At 38.3% G+C, this 18,491-nt stretch overlaps 2 protein-coding genes across 2 annotated transcripts; one reads left to right on the top strand and one right to left on the bottom strand.

The window, feature by feature from the left end:
- Positions 1-2,381: 2,381 nt before the first annotated feature.
- Positions 2,382-7,806, top strand: LOC141586657 (F-box protein At3g12350-like). The gene is made up of 2 exons (XM_074407954.1): positions 2,382-3,504; positions 7,072-7,806. The coding sequence occupies exons 1-2, from the start codon at positions 2,515-2,517 to the stop codon at positions 7,525-7,527; spliced, it is 1,446 nt and encodes a 481-aa protein (XP_074264055.1). The 5' UTR covers positions 2,382-2,514; the 3' UTR covers positions 7,528-7,806.
- A 1,077-nt stretch (positions 7,807-8,883) lies between these two features.
- On the bottom strand, positions 8,884-11,987 carry LOC141586656 (LIM domain-containing protein WLIM1-like). Its single transcript, XM_074407953.1, has 5 exons — positions 11,633-11,987; positions 10,221-10,317; positions 10,079-10,119; positions 9,885-9,971; positions 8,884-9,331 (listed from the first exon to the last, which is right to left on the bottom strand). The coding sequence occupies exons 1-5, from the start codon at positions 11,768-11,770 to the stop codon at positions 9,119-9,121; spliced, it is 576 nt and encodes a 191-aa protein (XP_074264054.1). The 5' UTR covers positions 11,771-11,987; the 3' UTR covers positions 8,884-9,118.
- Between the last annotated feature and the right edge of the window lie 6,504 nt (positions 11,988-18,491).

The following is an 18,491-nucleotide window of genomic DNA, read 5'->3' as shown; positions in this document are numbered from 1 at the left end:
GTATGAAAAAGCCCCATAACTGAATCGACATATAAATTAGGGTTTCAAATCATTTTCCACAACCAAATCAGATTCGCGGACTTTTCAGCGACATGTTCATAAATAAATCACCTAGGACAAACCATAAAAAATTTGACTACGAGATTTTATATGCATAAACTAGACATCAAATAAATAGGACTCTCTTTTAAAACTTTTCGAAGATGAAGACTTTAAAACAGTATAAACAATGGAATAAAATCGACTTACAAACAGGGAAATCGAATTAGGTTGAAATCGGTGAGAAATCTTCAATCAAATGAAAGGCTCGACAATTCTTCTTCCTCTCCCTCTCTCTAGGTTTACAAATGGTTTTATAAATGATAAAATGAAATTAGAAATGACTCAACTGTTAAAAAAAAAACCTTGGCCAAAACATAAATTAAACCGTCTAACTCGCTGAACCGGTTTACTCGGTCAAGTGCACTCGGCCGAGTAACACACACTCGGCCGAGTACCAACTAAGTACTCGACCGAGTACTCCCACTACGAGTCCGTGGTTGGTGGGGAGGCGTTTTTGGTCTGAGGATGCCCCTCAACACATTGTTGATGCTATTTTCCATGATTCTAATGATATGATATAACCCCTTCGGGGGTTTTTCCCGCAAAAAAAAAAAAAAAAATGAGTTTTAAAGATTCAGATCTCCATTTCAAATCAAAAAATGAAAATGGAGAAAACAACCAAAAAACCAAAGACAATTTCTAATATAGAATTTTGCTGAAATCTATTCATGAGATTAAGCCTCATAAGGTATTCTGTTTAAATTCCGGCCTATTTTAAACCTTGAAGCTAAAGATGTATGATTGTAAATAACCCTCCGGTGCTAAATATGGAGAGTACAAACCATCAAATTTTAAAAAAGGTAAAAAATAAAACCGGAAAATTAACTGAAAAATCTGCTCTAAGAGAAGAAAGGAAGAGATAGCTAGAAAAGAGAAAAACTTGTGTTTACCATTTTCAAGGAAAAGGCTAGAAAAAAAGAGAGAAATCTCAATTTTATTTTTCATTCTCACTCTCTCTCTAAAAATTTAGAGAGAAGAAGGAGCTTTTTTTTTTTTTTTTTCTAGAGAGAGGAGCTCTATTTTTATAGGTATTCTACTCTTGCTTTTGGGTTTGTTTGGATCTAGATCTAATTTTTCTCTTACGTCTCTGGATTAATTTTTGTTTTTCTTCTTTTATCGGGCTTTTAAAGGTTCCAACTTTCGTTTGAGAATTTTATTTTTGCCCTGGCTATGTTGGTTCTACTATGGTAATTTGAGAGTCTTTGTCTTTCTTTTACCGCTCTCATCCGCGAGGATGTCATAGGTTAATTTCGATTAACCTAATTTCTTTACCTTATCAAAAATAAAATAAAAAATAATAGGATAAAGGATAATGAGATAATTTTGATATGCATGAACAGTACACAATAATTTAGGGCTGAGAATCGGTCCAAGACCGGACCGAACCGGACCAAACCGGACCGGACCGAAGACCGAAAATAAAAATTTAGTGGATCGAAGACCGGACCTAAAACTTTCGGTCTTGGATCGGACCAAACCCGAAATATTTGGTCCGATCCGGTCTTGGACCGAAATGAACCTAAAATTACTTTTTTTTACTATTTCATATATGATAATTATATTTTAATTTCGCTAAATAAAAGTCATTTAAATAATTAGACGACTCGTTTTATGAAAATCTTTGTCAATACTAATTTATAATGTCTTTTGAAGATAAAATATTAATTTAATTCATAATATCTTAATGTTGCGTTATTAAAAACATGAAATTTGGTCCATTCGATCCAGACCTAAATAAACCGGTCTTGGACCGGATCGGACCGAAGACCAAATCTTGCAAAAGATGAGGACTGAGGACCGGACCACAATAATTCGATTCGGGTTTGGTCCGGACCAAATGCTCCGGTCCGGTCCATTTTTCCGGTCCGGACCTAAATTTGCTCACCTTAGTACACATCACTAAAATGACCTTGTTACCCTTCCTCTGTTTTTTTACCCTACTCTGTAAGAGTAGATCTCCTGAGAGACGGTATCTTAATAAGCTTTATTGAGAGACCATTATACAATTTTAAGAAAAAGTGGTACAAAAGGTAATAAAATAGGTACAAATCATGATTAATGATAAAATGGGTACATTTATTATGTAAATAGGTACAAAATTACGATGTCACGATCAACAATAGAAAAAGTACGAAATATAAATAAAAGGGTATGAAAGACTGGTCTCTCAATAACTAAGTGAGAGACCGTCTCCCCCAAGTTTTAGTGACTATGTAAACACCACCATCCACCCATGTCCCATCCACCCATCCACATAACATATTCCGCAGAATCTTCCCAAAGCATCAGCATCTCTCTCCCTCTTAATTACAAAATCCAAATCCAATAAAAACAAAAAAATCCCCAAATCACAAACCCTAATTTCTAAAAATCAAATCACCCCAACTCAAAATCAAAATCAAACAATCAAAAATGTCGGTTGATTCAATTCCAAACATAACATTTTCCGATTTCCCAGAAGACGTACAACTATGCATCCTCTCATTTCTCACACCTTCCGACATCTCCGCCTTCGCATGCACTTCCAAGCGCTACGCCTCCTTGTGCCACGTGGCCAGCCATATATGGTACGCCCTTTGCGACCGTAAATGGGGCCCACACACCCACATCACAAAATGGTGCGATGGACACGTCACCTCCTTTAAGCTCCTCTTCTCCACCCTCTCCGAACTCGATCGCCTCATCGGCTTTTGGCGTCGAAGCGGCTCCGCTACCGCTAACGTTAATGGTAGCGCTAGCGGAATTATAGGAGACGCCCCGCTCGTGTTTTTCGAGTGGGGCGTCTCTTGTGTGACCGGATCGCGGGTTTCTCCTGCGACCGACGGGTCTTATAGCATTATTAAGTCACCGTTTATTTGGTTGAGCTTGTCTGCTGACGGGCACCCCTTGAATTACGTTAAAACCAACCCCACCACCGAGCCGACTTCCACCGAATCAAGTCCGGGTTCGAGCTCAAGCTCGAATCCGGAGTTGGTTCGGGTGAATGTGAATTTCATGGGGAATCGACATTTGGTGTTGGAGGAATCCGGGATTTGGAATGGTAATGGAAATGGAAATGGGGGCTCGCCGATTAGTATAATTAATGGAAATGGAAATGGGTATGGGAGAAATGGGAGTTTCGGGCATTTAAGTGAGAATAATGGGGTGGACTTGGAGAATTTGGTGGGGGTGGGGGTGGGGGTGGGGGTGGAGGTGGGGTCACCACCAGATCGAGTGACGTCGGAAATGTATCAGTATTTTGCTAATAGGACGAGTCCAGGGGCGGGTGGGGAGAGGGCGTGGCGGAGACAGAGGAGGAGGGAGAAGGAGAGACAAGGGAGGAGGAAATGGGATCCTGAACATCTTGTTAAGATTGTTCATTGGTCGCCGACGCCTTGTCGTCCTTTGCAGGGCCTTTGGAAGGTATACCTGCATTGCTATTACTTGTTTAGTTGTGAATTTTATGATTTTTTTTTTTTTTTGGGAATTATGATTGTTTAGTGTGTAATTGCATTGTTTGGTGCTATGTAATTGTCTAACTTGTCTTTTTGTTGATTGCAACATGGAGTTGTTACTCCATCAGTGGCTTTTGTTCGTGTCAAGATTAGTTGATTCGCCAAAATTTAGCTAGAGTTCTTGAGTATTGTCGGTTATCTGCTTTGGTGAAGAACTTATAATCACGTTGTTTAAATTTACATGGTAAAATACTACTAAAGTTTTGAACTTTACTACTTCAGGTAGCCGGATTTTGTAGATATTTAGGGAGTGTGGTTACTTAAAAGGTCAAATATGCTTTCCATTGTAATACTCACCCATTTTATGCTTTCCCTCTTTCTTGCCTATGGGATACTTCCCTTGCCCCGGTAAGATTTCTGGTAATTATCTTTTGCCTGAATGATTCATTAAATAATGTCAATTATTAGATGCCACATGCCAGTGATCTGTCATTAAGGATATTAATTTCTGTATACGATATTTACGTTTTCTGTGATCACATTTACCTTACCAATACACTTGAGGAAGAACCCAAAACTTTCTACGATCACACTCTCACAAGGACATCCATTTTTGACCTGGTTCACAACTCTCGCGTTCTCGCCTATTTGGCTATATAAGAGTATATGACATCCAGTTAGGTGTTTTGGTAAATAATATAATAATTGCAATTATGGTTATTTCTGTTTGGTTCCCAAGCTCATCTTGATGCACATTCCCATAATAGTGCATAACCGAAGAGGCCAAGACTGGGACTAGTTTGTGTGATACTCTGATTTTGATTTGTTCAAATCTAATCATCTGATTTTCAGTAAAATTCCGTATTCCCTTTATGAAAAACTGATATTATTCCGAACTTTTGTACTCCTTACTCTTTTAATTATACTTTAATTTATTACACTCCTTAACAGCTGCTAGGTCTTTAATTCATTAAGAACAGCTGTTAAATTTTAGAATCTTTTGTGTGATGTCTCCATCCCCTAAAATTATTTTCAACTGGCAGCATGACCAGAGCTTTACGTTTACGTATATCATTCTCGGTATGGTTTTGGTTGTGCACCTTATTTTGGCATCAGGTCCTAATCATGCATGAGTATGTTGTTTTTCCTAACTTTCTTTAGCCCTTAGAAATGTGGTGAAGGACTATGTATTCCTGTTTTATTATTGTGAGCTGTACACATAAAAGCCAAAGTAGCATGTGCTGTGATGGATTAAAGACCGCTTTATTAATGTCGATTATTATTTGGGCATCCATACTGTACCTTGAACTCATCAAGTCATGCCCATAGTTCTGCACGTAGTCTCAACTTTTGTGCATGTTGTACTACAATGAATTGAGGCTCACAAATCACGATTGCTGCTTCTGTCTCAGTGGCACGCCTTTTGCACACGAGGCGCACTGATTTTTCAAATGAACATCCATATTTTTTAATCAAATTTTGTGCAAGAATAGTCCCTTTTTTTGTTTTAAAGAGGGCTAACATGTTTTTAAAAGTGAAAATTAAGGATAAGGGGGAGAAAAGAAAAGAAATTTGAAAAAAAAAATGGAATTGCACACTAATGTGCCTCGTGTGCGCCTTGGGTGCGCCTTGTGCGCCTTGGGTGCGCCTTTTGCACTCCATGCGCCTCAGAGTGTCTAATGCGATCCTGCGATCTGGTTGGCGCCTCACTGCGGGCGCGCTTTTTTAAACTAAGGGATGATTCATGCCAGCCGACCCCAAATCATTTTGGGATTAAGGCTCTGATGTTGTTGTTGTTGGACTTGGATGAGATTATGTCAGAATTGCTTCTAGTCAAATCATGTTAGTTTCAGATTTTGTGTGCACGCTTATGAAATGAGGATGGGGGCCGAGCCTTACAAATAACATGGTTTGGCGGTACACTCAAAATGGTAATGCCAAATAGCCAAAATGGTTACTTCTTTTGAACGATCAATCAGTTGTATTCCCTCCGATTTTCTACTTCTTTCCCACGTTCGGTTTTTTTCAAATTCTTTCGTCACAAATTCTCATTTGTGACGGACAAAATCCGTCACTTTGAAGAGACGTGAGACAAAGGGGCAAGTGGGGAGGGGCTGTGAGAGGTCTCTTTGAAGAGACCGTCACAAGTAAGACTATTTGTTCTTCACAAATTCTCATCCCTCTTCTCCTTCTTTCCTTTCTTAGAGAGTTTCTTTTTGATCTTCTAACAAATTGTCCTCATCATCGATTAAAATTTATTACCTAACCCAGCGCATCCTCTTTCCTTTTCTGCCCTTGTTAATCACCTTGCCACCACCAACCAACATCTCCAACCACAACCAACCACCTTTTGTGATCACTGCCAAGTGCCAACCACGCTTTCTGTCCAAGATGCCGAACCACCAACCACTGTCCTCCTTGCATCCTCCCTCTCCATGTCCGACTACCAACAACCACTGTCTTCATCTCTCCACCACTTACGTCACTGTCCGACGGTCCAACCCACGCCACTGGCTACATCTATTCCTCCATTTCAGATCTCTGATTTGGCAGATATACTAGTGGGTGATGATGGGCTCATTGTTGGTAATTGCCTCGTGGGCTGGTGGGATAATGAATGGTGGTTGGTTGGTGGGTGTTGGGCTCATGGCTGGTGGTGAGTTTGTGGGTGGTGAGTTCATAGCTGGTTGAGGGCTAGTGAGTGGTGGCTTTGTGGGGTGATGGGCTCTTTGGTGGTGCTGTTGGTGGCTGGAGGGTGGAGGGTGGACTTGTCAGGTGGTGGGCTTTTGGGTTGGTTTCATAGGCGATGACGGGCTTGTGGTGGTAGTGGTTGGTGTTGAGGTGGTGGTGTCTGGTTTCGGTTTGGTGAGGAAGGAGTGTGAAATAAGCGTATCACTGTCACTTCGACTAAAACACGGGGGTAATGAAATGAGAACATTAAATAAAATTGGAGGCAGAGCAATGTTTGTTCTAGGCTCTGATGTTTCTTTTGGAGTTGCTTGTTATTTGGTGTGATATATTATGGATTCAGTGATTCACCATTCCAGACTGATTTTCCAGAATATTACAAGTGGTTTTTATTTTTTTGTAAAGAGAGTATAACCTTGAAAAGGAGTACATAACTTTCTGATCCAATATGAGATCTCTATTTGATTTATGGCTGCTCAACTTTACTGTGCTGTGGTTCAATTTCGTAAAAAGGGATATTCAAGCTAGTTTACTCTGACCAAGCTTTGACCAAACAGCTATCGAGGGATTGCGGAGTGTCTTAATTCACTTTCATTCTTTCACCGCTTGTCTGGCCTTTAGGGATTGCAGATGCCAGAGAACTACTTGGTTCTCATTGTCCTTGATTCAAGTTTAAGCGATGTCATGGATTCTTGGATGTTTCTGTCATCTGCTGATCAAAAGTTCAAAACCCACATATCAACTAGTCTCTTACTCTCTTTGATGTCGCCGTTGAACGTCTTGCCTAATATTGCCATCTAGATCGCCCAAAAGAGCTGCTTTGTTGACATTTTCCGTGTGACTGCAGGGTATATGCGATGACATGACCCTCGATTTTTTCCTCGTGGCATATGACGACATTGGAGGTGTTTCATGTCGGAGAATTGGGGATTCTTTGAAACCCTTCTCTGGTTTTGCTCCCGTATTTTGGACTTCAAATGCAACTTTCATCAATTCTCCGTTGTCACATGAAGAGGACTATCTGTACAACACTCGCACGCATCTTCGACCTTTATCTGAATCGGAAGAAGATATTTATGAGCACTCCCCGTCACGTTTGATGTACATTAACTCCAGCTATGAGCTAGTACTTCCAAATTTGGCAGGGACCGTTGTTAATCCTCGACATGTGGAGGGAAGAATTTGGCAATATGTCGATGGGACTTTCGGGTTTGGGTTCCTCCGGAACAATGTTATTGTCGACCTTAAGCATATTGCCCAAAATGGCAACCTCTTGGATGCCGCTCAACAATATAATGCCTGATCCAATCTCTGGATCAGCTTATGTACAGAAGTTATAGTTCAGTTCAATTAGGTTTACAGCTTGTACCTTAGGCATGATGAACATGTAATTTAGATCGGACCTAGTCCATTGCGACCGGGTCCACTGTGACCGTTCAATTCGGCCTAGACTAGTTGTTTCTGATTTTCAATTATGGATCACATTGTAAAATGATCCTCATACAAGAATTTGTATTTGTACTTGTACTTGCTCCAATAATGTTTTACTCCGTAATAAGTTAAATAATAAAGCCTCGTTCTTTATAAGGTGACTTGAATGCTAAACGGAGCCCCTAGCTGAACTTATGTGCTCTGGTAGTGTTAATGGCGTAAATAGAGAGAAAAGTATTGTCTTCAGAGACCGCGTAAAGTTAAATGGAAATGTTTCTGTAAAGTAGGATTGAAAAATTTGTATGGGTGACATTGTCGCTCACTTTTTCCTCGTAACATTTATGACCTGGTTTAGCGTACATGTTCTGGTCATCATGCCGGTATTAAATTCCGAACACTACAGCAAATCACGACTAATTTACCAAGGATTTGAAAGCTAGTTAGGCTACTCCGACCATGTTCGCATCACAACTGTTTTATTTTTGCCAGAGATACACGCCGGCAAGGCTATTGAAATCAAGGTTTTACCAGTGATTTTGGGACCGAGTCCTCAACCCAGTATTCTGTAGTATTATTTGCACAGCATAACGTGGAGACATGGACCAAAATGTCAGAAATTTATAAATGTAGTGCTCACTGCTCAGAGAATATTCAAATAAAAACGTTATGGGTTGTCACTTGTCAGTGATTTCAAAAGTTGTCATCACATTCTATTTATTGTATTCAACATTTCAACAGCTTTGCTGGTGACAGACTGACATCGTCTCACATTTTGAATTTAAGGACACTCATACTACTCATCATACAAATCATAGCACCCACTTCAATATTGGAATCCTAAGAAAACACGTATTTTTGTTTAAGACGGACATATTCGTCTTAAATTTAAGACGGGTTAAATAAGATATAAAAGACAAAAGCAAAATGCCTGAATAATATCAAACTACTTTGTATTTGTCTGATCTTTGTAAAATGTGTGTATGATTTTTGTATAAGATGCATGCTAATCAGATTGGTTTAGCTCGCGTCTGAAGGTAGAGATTGAACTTCAGTCTTTGCTGATATCCGAACTATGTAGGCAACATTTTTAGACGGCTTTAAACTTTTGAATATAATAAAACTTCCGATGGAAAAGAAGTAGATTCCGAGTATTGACTTGAGCGTTTTGCCAAGTCTGAAAGCTTAACAGAAGAATGTAGAGTTTTGCTGTTGGGGTAACAAATAACAATTTACATGTAACTCGTTCCGAGAATGGATTGATATTGATCTACTGCATTTGACCATTTGATTACACCCTAGAACATTAGAACATAACCTCAACAAAGCCACAATTAATTTGAGAGCCTAAAAGTACAACAAGAAGGTTTTACTCTTATTATTGGAGCAAAAGCCGATACAACAAGAAGGAGAAACACACTCTAAAAAGTTTCGACTCAGGCACAAACAGTACAGAAAAGAGATTGTTATAACTCTGAGACTACTTCTTTTGCTTTGGATGAGTTGTCATGGTCACCTTCAAGTTGGCTAAGATTTCCTTTTTCCTTGATGAGTTGGGCATGGTGATGTTTGCAGTAAAGACGTCCCTCGTGCCCAATGTAGTTAGACGGGCTAATTGTGCAGCCTCCTTGACTGCATTTGAAGCATGCCTTGTGGTATGCACTTCCATTCACCGACACCTTTAAACACAGCACTACATGCTTTCAGTATTTATTCTATGTTATGATTTCACAGTTCAAACCAAATCTGTTTTATTTGCACATGAGCTGTGTTTATTCAGACATTTCTATATATCCTGCAATTGCTTGGTTTTCGTCATGTATTACATCCATCCCATTTTAAATGCTCGCATTTGACTTTTGTGGTCGAAATTTGAATTTAACAATTAATTTCTCCGTATTTTTTTTTCCTGCAAAGAAAGTTTAAAATGGACAATGCCAATGTCCTCCAAACATGAAAGACAATTACCGGCAGTCCAGCACTGGAGGCGGTACCATGTCCGAAGTTGGGTAAACAGTCTATTTTCATCATCATCATCATATGAAAAAAAATGGTTGAAACTAGCACTTTCGGGTAAGAAATTAATGTCCGAAGTTGACATCGTTTGACCAACATGCTTATGTGAGGGTTATATAATGCATCCCCTCTTGTTTGTGACGGTCACAAGCTTGTGACCTCTCAAATGATAAAACTCTTTGAGCTACCAGAGCATTAGATTGTGAAAGACATTACCTTCTCAGTTGGGTAAACAGTCTTGGAACATCCGACACATTTATCTCTGGTTCCACCAAACATGGACGAGGCTTTACTAGGCAGTTTCTGCGCAAAACAAGTCATAATTCACATGAGAAATTGCATTAAACTAAGCCCGAGAATCCCTTCACATATACATACATACACCTGCATACAACTTTATTTGTGCATACCTGACTGTCAACTGTCCTTTCCGGCTTCGTTTTGGGTGTACCTGAAATCAAGTTTTGTACAGAAATTTAAACCCAAGATGGTGTTATATTATCGCTTCTCAGACTGTATTTTAGGACAGTTATTATAAGAAGTATATATTACCGTCAAAGCTTTTGTCTAAGCTGCCTGTTTGCTTGAAGAGCTGGTCAAAATGTGGCCTGCAATACAAGACCCCTTCAAAAGAGTTGTAATTGCTAAGCTGCAGAAGACAAGTTTCAGAGTTAGTTTCCTTTTAGTGCCGAGAAGAGTATCCTCTACCGATAGCTGGTATAATCTCATTGCAAAAGTTAGAAATCAAACTCTTATCAATGGGTTAAGAGACGAAAGCTCTAACACCACCAACATCTTTGATAGCTTCATGCAATAGTTAGATTTGCCATTACGGCTTCTTATTATAGAAATCGATTCTTAGTTCCATCTTTTGGAATTCGCAAAACAAAAATCTTACTCAAATTTGATCAGATTCTCTAATAGGAATAATTATAATAGTTGGGCCTCAACCAAAACCTTAAGGTGATGGTTGAGGCCCAACTATTATAATTATTCCTATTATTCTCCGTTTCACAATTGAACCAGGAGATCAAATACATATGAGAGACGAATGAGCGAATAATGTATTCTATGAAGTGAGTATCACCAAATGACGTTTTATCATTTTTGTTCGACATAAATACCTCCTATATAAGCTGGTCAGCTGGAGAACATAGAACCAGAAACCATGTAAGCATGACTTGCTCACCAATCTATACCGTTCACTAGCTATCATTGTTATGTTTTTAACGCACATAACATTGCATACATCCGACCCTCTTATCCCACCATAGGCGGGAGCATTTGACACGTTAATATTATTAGTTAATTACCATTATCATATACTCCCTCCGTCTCAATTCTTTGTTGTCCTTTAGTTTTGGCATAAAGACCAAGAAAATAGGAGGTCCAATTATTAAATAACATGTGGACCAAATTGATCGTGAATGACCAACTCGTTCATTAAATGCATTTCTAAAATAGAAAAGGACAATAAATGCACGGGACAGAGGGAGTAGCAGCAAAATCAAGACCATGGAATGATTTTGTGTATCAAATAATTATCCATCCTCATGTAATTATGTAAGGCCTCGTTACACAAACTGTGTAAAATAATAAACGGATCCACTAAATCAATCAAATATAATAACCCATTTAAAAGAAAAGATAATTACTTAATAAATCCGTTCTACAAACTTTTAATGCAAGACTGTCCTGCAGCTATTCTTGCTTATGACGAAAATTGACTTGTAACATCTCCCAAACACCTCCCTTCTTTTAACATTATTTTAGCCCGTCGTCGTGAAACATCACACATCACAAGCTTGTGACGTGTCACAAATCAGAATTTGCTAACATTATAAGCGAACAACAAATATAGCATGAAAACAACAAAAAACATAGGCTTTATCCAAAACAATCCGGTGTCGGCGAACATGAATCATCATATAAAACCGCTTGAAACCGAAAAACAAAAAAAATACCTTAAGAGTACCATTACAATGATGACAACGAAAACAAGCCTTATGGTAGGTCTTATTATCAGCGGTAAGCTTATCAACAAGGTAAACAGTTTTGTCACAGGCCTTACATTTTGGGTTGGTGCTTGTAATTGTAGCCATTTTTATTTGTTTTTTTTTTTTAAAGGGGTGGGGATGTTGAGGTTATTATTATTATTATTATTGTAAGGTTGTGTATGAAGATAAAATGGTAAGGAAGAAAGGATGAGGATGGAAATGAAGGAAATAAAGAAAGAAAGGAAGGGGAGAGTGGGGACGAGAGGGCGTTGCGGAAAGTAGAATTGAAGGAGGAGCTGGAGTAATTTAAAAGGAGTGGCCTCACGATCATCATTTTGTCTCTTTTTTATGCACCCAACCCCAACTCCCTTTGCTGTCATTTCTGCTTTTTTTAAACAATTGGTCTCCCTTGTGACGGGTTACCATTTGTGGCGGATATTTTGTGAGATAAAATGGTAACAAAATGGGTTAGTGGAGAAAGGGGACCACATGAATAGTGTTGCAGAGAGAGAAAAAGTGGAGTGCGTTGTGAGGTAAAGTGGTATAAAATCATGCGAGCGACATGACGGATATGTCATGTCTTCAATGAGAATTTGTGTTTTTTAGATGAGAAGCAAACAAGTACGTCGGCTAAATTATTTTATTGCTAAATATATGAATTTATATGTGTTAGGTTATTAAAAAAATTGAGTATTTAGAGGATGAATAATATTTTTGTAAAAAAAAAATTGATGTTTATAGCACTAAGGAATTATTTAATTTGTTAAAGTCAAACTAGCTATTAAAAGTGGATTCATGTAAAATCGTCATGTTTTTAGGCCTGGATACAAAGCAAAATTATTGGCACTAAAAATAGCTTTACACTTTAGCAATTAAGTCATTCGTTCAGTAAGTGAGTTTAGTGATACTAGAAACCTAATAAAAAAATCATCTTTAACTAAAACTAATATAACTCATTTTCTTTTCTAAAAGTAAATAAATAAAATAAAAATAAGCTTCTAAGTAAAACTTAAATGTTCGTCGATAACTTCATCAACAATCACTTAGACAACCCTAAATGTTCTGCAAATCCAAATAGGGTAATTCGAGATATTATGCACTCTATCTTTCAACCAGAATTCCAAATTAGCGACTTAACTTAAAATTTCAATCCGAACACAATGGACCTACTTTCAAAGCCCAATGGCAAGACCTAATTGGCCTGATCTAAGCATAAGCACAAATTGTTCTACATGAAAGTCTTATAACAGCATATAACCTAAAAGCCCAAATAATTAACTTATAACTTCATTTTTTAATCAAATAATCAAAAACCCCCAAAAATAAGTTAGTAGACTTGTAAATTTTTTATTTTATTTTAATAGCCTAAAATTTCATATTAATAACTTGTATATTTAAATATGTTAGTTTTTATCATAAAATATCGAGTTGTTAAATTAACATTAAAATATAAATTAAATTAAATTTTATTTTTAGACTTCTCTCCTTTTGCGTCCTATACTATAAAATAGTTCTATAAGAGAGTTGCTAGAGCATAACACATTTGATACATAATGCCCTAATTCAATTCTGGGCCCAATAAAATAGTTGTTTCCATCCAACTACATTAGAGTACAAAATAGGATCCACTAGTGGTCAAAGAAAATTAAATTTGTTGATGAGTCACAACACATTAAAAAGAGTTGGTAGAGGTCTCTTTAATGAGATTTAGGTCCTGTTTATGTTGGTTGAATAAAGTTGAATCTTATCTATATAAATTCAAAGACAATACTCATTGTACAACGCGCCACGTCATAAATGCATTTTTTTTTTTGAAAAATCCAGGTTATGGTGGGTCCCATGAGTGTGCAACGTATTTAATTATTAAGATATCCGTCTTTTCAAACATGCGATAAATTCCGTCTCGCAACAAATTATATAAAATCATCTTATGGAATATTTCTTCGAATTAATATTATGATAAAATTTTATACATTCCGTGTAAAGAAAATGCATAACATTTACGCCGAATTAATTACAAATGCGAGTAAATGTGATTAAATTACATAATTTTTAAAACAAAATTACACGATAAAATTACATAATTTCAGGAAGTAATTACAGTTATATACGGAATCAAACATACAACGGAAATGAATTACAAAAATGAATTACATGTATTTTTGTTAATATTATTGAACCACAAAATCATAACATAATTTTTTAAAAGTACAGGGTACAAATTTTTTTTTTCAAAAAACAATAATAATGGCATATGTACTTGGAATATAAAACTCGGCATCTGAACTATCAGCCGCGCACACCGAAATTGGTAGGTGACAATGATAAGTACAATAGAAATGCAAAAACAAATATACATAAAAAACATTAATTTTGGCCCAAATACATACCCGTGCAATTTTGCACGGGTTTAAAACTAGTTAAATTAATTAGCTTTGAACTAAGTTAAATTGAATTGAAGTGAATTGAGATAAATATAGTTGAAATAAGTGAAGCTGAACTGAGTTGTGTTAAATTGAAGTGAGTTAAACTAGGATGAATGAGAGCTAAAATTAAGGCGAAAAAAAACAAAGCTTTAATTTGTTTCTTTTCATATAACCCACACAATTAACCAAACAAGTAAAGAAACTTATTATCATAACAGCTAGTCTTGCTTGTGACGGGCTAATCCCGTCACAAGCTTGTGACTTCTCATAAAAAGGGAGAGGGGATAAGATGGGGCACCCCCATATGCTTTTCACTCACTTCTCAATGGGTATTTTGTGAGAGAAAACGGTACCCGTCACAAGCTTGTGACGGATATCACCATCACAAATGAGAATTTGGGTCATAACTTATCTATCATCGTGTAAACATTAGTATGAGTATATGTAATGATTTGTAAGTAATTATGCATTTTGTGGATGAACTCACGTGATTTTTGTATGTGTTATGATTTTGTATTCTTAAAGTTATTAAGATGTCAAAATTTGGTACGTCAAACAACTCTCATAATAGGTAGATTTATTTATTCATTTTGATATAATGTAAATCTATAAATAGGGTAACTCTAAATTCACGGGTTAAAACAACTAGTACACTGGATTTGTTGTTCAGTGGACAACATTGTCCCTGCATTTCTATTTTACGTTAAAAAAAACAAGAGTATGATGGATTGAGACGCCTGACATTCCTGAATCCTGACTCATTTGCCGGTTGATAATACGGGTTGAGGGTATTTTACAATGCAGTTGATACTTAATAATGCGATTGTTTCTTAACTAGTCCATTAAGAGTAGATTTGGCAAACGGGTCAATCGGATCCGGCTAGTTTGGCTCGAGTTAGTTCGTGTTTTTCATTGATTTCGGGTTAATTCAGATCGGGTCAGTTCATTTTGTTGGGTTAAGCGGGTCGGGTTATTTCGGGTCAGGTTGGTTCCGTGTCAATGAATAAGAGAGAAAAAGTCATTCAAGTTTTTTCGGTTCAGTTATAGTTATGTTTTGTCTGTTTATTTTCGGGTTTGGTGGTTTCGGATCGGGTCATTTTCGGTTCGGGTAAGTTACGGGTCAAGAAAGCTCATGTTCGAGTCGGATCACGTTTGGGTGATGTAGTTTGGGTTAATTTCGAGTTTCGTGTCAGTCTTTTCGGATCGGGTTGGGGTACGATCGGAATACGGGTAAACAAAAACCTTTTGTAGTTCCAATTTAAAAACCGGAATCAGAAATTTTTTAAAGATGAAATTAAATTAAATTAAATATTTAAACAAATAATAAGTTACCGAGTTACCTTATCTACCGTCAAGAGTTTATCTTTAAAAAAATGGGCGAGTCACTTGAATGTAGACTTGTCAAAAGATGACCTGACTCGAAAAATCGACCGAAATCCGCCTGAAAATTACTCGGAAATAACCTGCTCTTTTCAACTCGGAAATATTTGTAAGTATATGTTTATAATTAAAATTAAAGAAAATAAATACTCCGTATTTGTAAAAAGGGGTTAGTTAAACCCGTTTTCGGCCCAAAACCTGTTTAAACCCGGCCTTATAAACCCGTATTTTATAAACTCAAAATAGAACCGACCCGTAATTTACTCGAATTCAAAACCCGCCCGTACGACCCGTTTAACCAATCGACTCAAGTGTATTTCAAGACTACACTGGCAAACGACAAGTGACAAAAACTAAAGAGTGGCAGAGTGCAAGTGGACTAGCAGCGTCATGCGTGATATGTCTCATGGAAAAGTAGGGGTAATATGGTCAGATGTCAACATATCCAGTGGATTAGTTGTTTCATCCCGTGGATTTATGTCCACCCTATAAATATTATTAAAATGTTACCCTAAAATGACTAATTAAGTCCATGTAGACAATGCCATGTAGGATAAAAAAAGCCACGCAGACATTTGAAGCTCACGTCATCCGCATAACCCAAATGTCACACACACATTCATACCCAATTACCCCGTCTCGTATCATCATTATTACTACCGACAACGACAATCCCCCTTTTTTCGCTCATTTCGTCAACCGCTTTAATTTATTATTACATGGCATTAATTTAATTCATTTATCTATAAATTAATTTAATTCACTTATCTATAATATTAAAAGATATTATCTATATTCTTAAATGATTTTTGTATATTAAATATATTGTTTTCCAAAATTTATGTAACCCTTAGAAATTTACATCAAAAATTCATAATTTGTAATTATTATTGACATTTTTATTCCGGGTGTAATTCCGGAGCAGGATTTGTTACCACGTAAGCTTGTAGAATAATGACTTTGCTTGACTCTTCCTTTCGGCCTCTCCTGAAACAATGAACAAACTGAGGGCTCGGCTTGGCACCGAGCGAACTCACTCCGACGCTCAAGTCAGTAAACTTAAAAGGGATTAAGTTGTGTGTTACTTGGCACAAAGTATATTGTAGAGAGATAAAGGAGTTTATACCAGATTAGTGTGTTTAATTGATTATTTTCGGATCCTCTTCTCAATGAGGGTTGAGGAGTATTTATAGACTTTCACCTTTTGTCACGTAGTGGCCAAGTGGCCAAGTGGCTAGCAGGTGGAAAGACGGTTCTACCCTCGGCCGAGGGACCCATGGCAGGCCGGCTGGCCTGGTTGACTCCATGCCGAGGGGACTTGAATGTGAGTACGCGGATATGCCTCCCGGCTGGCTAGTTGCCTAGCCGAGACCAGTGAATGCCGACAGGCTGCGTCGGTTAAATTTGTCTAATACGTTGACTTCTTTGTGGATATCTTTGACCTTGCTCAATATGTTGACTCGGTCAGCGGGTGCAGAATATGCCCCATCAATTTGCCCCCAGCGTAGTCTATGCCGTGGTATGGACCTTCGATGAGTGTTGAGCGTATTCTACGCAAGTTGAAATTTCTTCCCCGGCTTCTTCTTCCTCGGCTTGGTTCTGCTCAGGCCGTACCGTATCCCCCCTCCACATGGATGTGTAAAGGGCATCAAATGTGGAAAAGAAAATGGCGCTGGCCGAGACCGAGGTTGTGAGTGCCGTGTGCTTTTGATTGCCCCCGGTCGGTCGCCAAGCTCGGTTGAAGCAATGGCCGTTTGGCAAGTAGATACCAAGGATCGTGTTGAAGAAGATACGTCGATTGGCATTCTGTCAAGGAGCGTGTTGAAGAAGTTTTGTAACTGTTTGTCGATTGACATTCCATGGCTGCATGCTTGACACGTGGCTCGGCGTTGATTGGTTGACGCTTCATGGGCTTTGCCTCGATTGGTCCTGTTTCATGGGTTTTGCTCTATAAATAGGGCGTTAGCCCCGATTTTGGCCACCAAAAATTCACTTTCTCAAAAAAATTTCTTCTCTCTAGCCTTCTTTGACGAAACTCCTCTCTAGTCTTCAAAGCGTTACTCGGCGTAACACTTTTCCAAGGTAAACAAACAAATTTTTCAACTTTTATTTATTAAGTATTTGTTGTCATGTCTTCTCGGATCTTGGACCTAGTAATCTCTGCCGGGGCTCCCCGTCGCGCCCGATGAAGAGGAGGCACTTTGGTTGTCACCCGTTAACCGTTGGGGGTCCCAGGCCGCTTTCTCCTGAGATTGATCCAAAATATTTGGAGGATTTCGATGATGATGGTGATGATGTTGATGATGATGGTGATGATGAGGAAAGGGCTCATTCTGATGAGGGGAGGCCGCGTCTCTTGGATCACGGCGACGCCTGTTCGATCAACTCTGATCGTGCCTGGACGAATAAGTTCGCTAGTTGTTCCGGTTCTGATCTTTTCGAGGACCATTACTCCTTCGGCAGGGAGTATAAAATTGTTATCCCTGAGGAGGGTCAGGCGGTCTGTTGCCCTCCCAAGGGTCAGATCGGCGTGTACATCAGACACCTGGAGTATGGGCTCCGGTTTCCTCTGAATGCATTGTGGCCATCATTAAAGCCATGAATGTCGCCGTGGCTCAATTGCACCCGTTGGCCATTAGGACTATAATTGGCTTTGTGTGGCTCTGTCTCTTTAAGGGGGAGGTCCCAACCGTTAATTTCTTCCGCCGGCTTCATCATCTTCGGCCGTCAACCCCCGGTGGCACGGGGTGGTACAGCGTACAGACAGAGCCGGGTTACGTTACCGTGTCCAAAATTACATCTTGTAAGGACTGGAAGGGGCGGTGGGTATATGATAACCGGTTTTTGCCGTCACTTTCGGTACCAAAAACTATTTGTAAAATAACCCAATTTAAGTAGTATAAATCGGGGTCGAACCACAAGGATGGTGGGGTTAGGCTACAAGTCTATTGTTTAGTTTTAGTTTAGTCGGATGTGAAACATGTGAATGGATACTATGCTAACAAAATAATCTAAGAACA

This window comes from Silene latifolia, chromosome 6 (assembly GCF_048544455.1).
Source record: "Silene latifolia isolate original U9 population chromosome 6, ASM4854445v1, whole genome shotgun sequence".
Taxonomy (NCBI): Eukaryota; Viridiplantae; Streptophyta; class Magnoliopsida; order Caryophyllales; family Caryophyllaceae; genus Silene; species Silene latifolia.
Note: the sequence above shows the minus strand (reverse complement) of the source record. Positions and strands in the feature narration are given on the sequence as shown.

What these genes read in the sequence shown, in the direction of transcription:
- LOC141586656 (XM_074407953.1), bottom strand. Translation starts at nt 11,770, where the DNA reads ATGGCTACAATTACAAGCACCAACCCAAAATGTAAGGCCTGTGACAAA. An exon ending in ATTGTAATGGTACTCTTAAG is followed by an intron (nt 10,318 to 11,632) that starts GTATTTTTTTTG and finishes TGTCTTCTGCAG; the next exon opens with CTTAGCAATTACAACTCTTT. An exon ending in CTGTTTACCCAACTGAGAAG is followed by an intron (nt 9,332 to 9,884) that starts GTAATGTCTTTC and finishes CTGTGTTTAAAG; the next exon opens with GTGTCGGTGAATGGAAGTGC.
- LOC141586657 (XM_074407954.1), top strand. Translation starts at nt 2,515, where the DNA reads ATGTCGGTTGATTCAATTCCAAACATAACATTTTCCGATTTCCCAGAA. An exon ending in CTTTGCAGGGCCTTTGGAAG is followed by an intron (nt 3,505 to 7,071) that starts GTATACCTGCAT and finishes GTGTGACTGCAG; the next exon opens with GGTATATGCGATGACATGAC.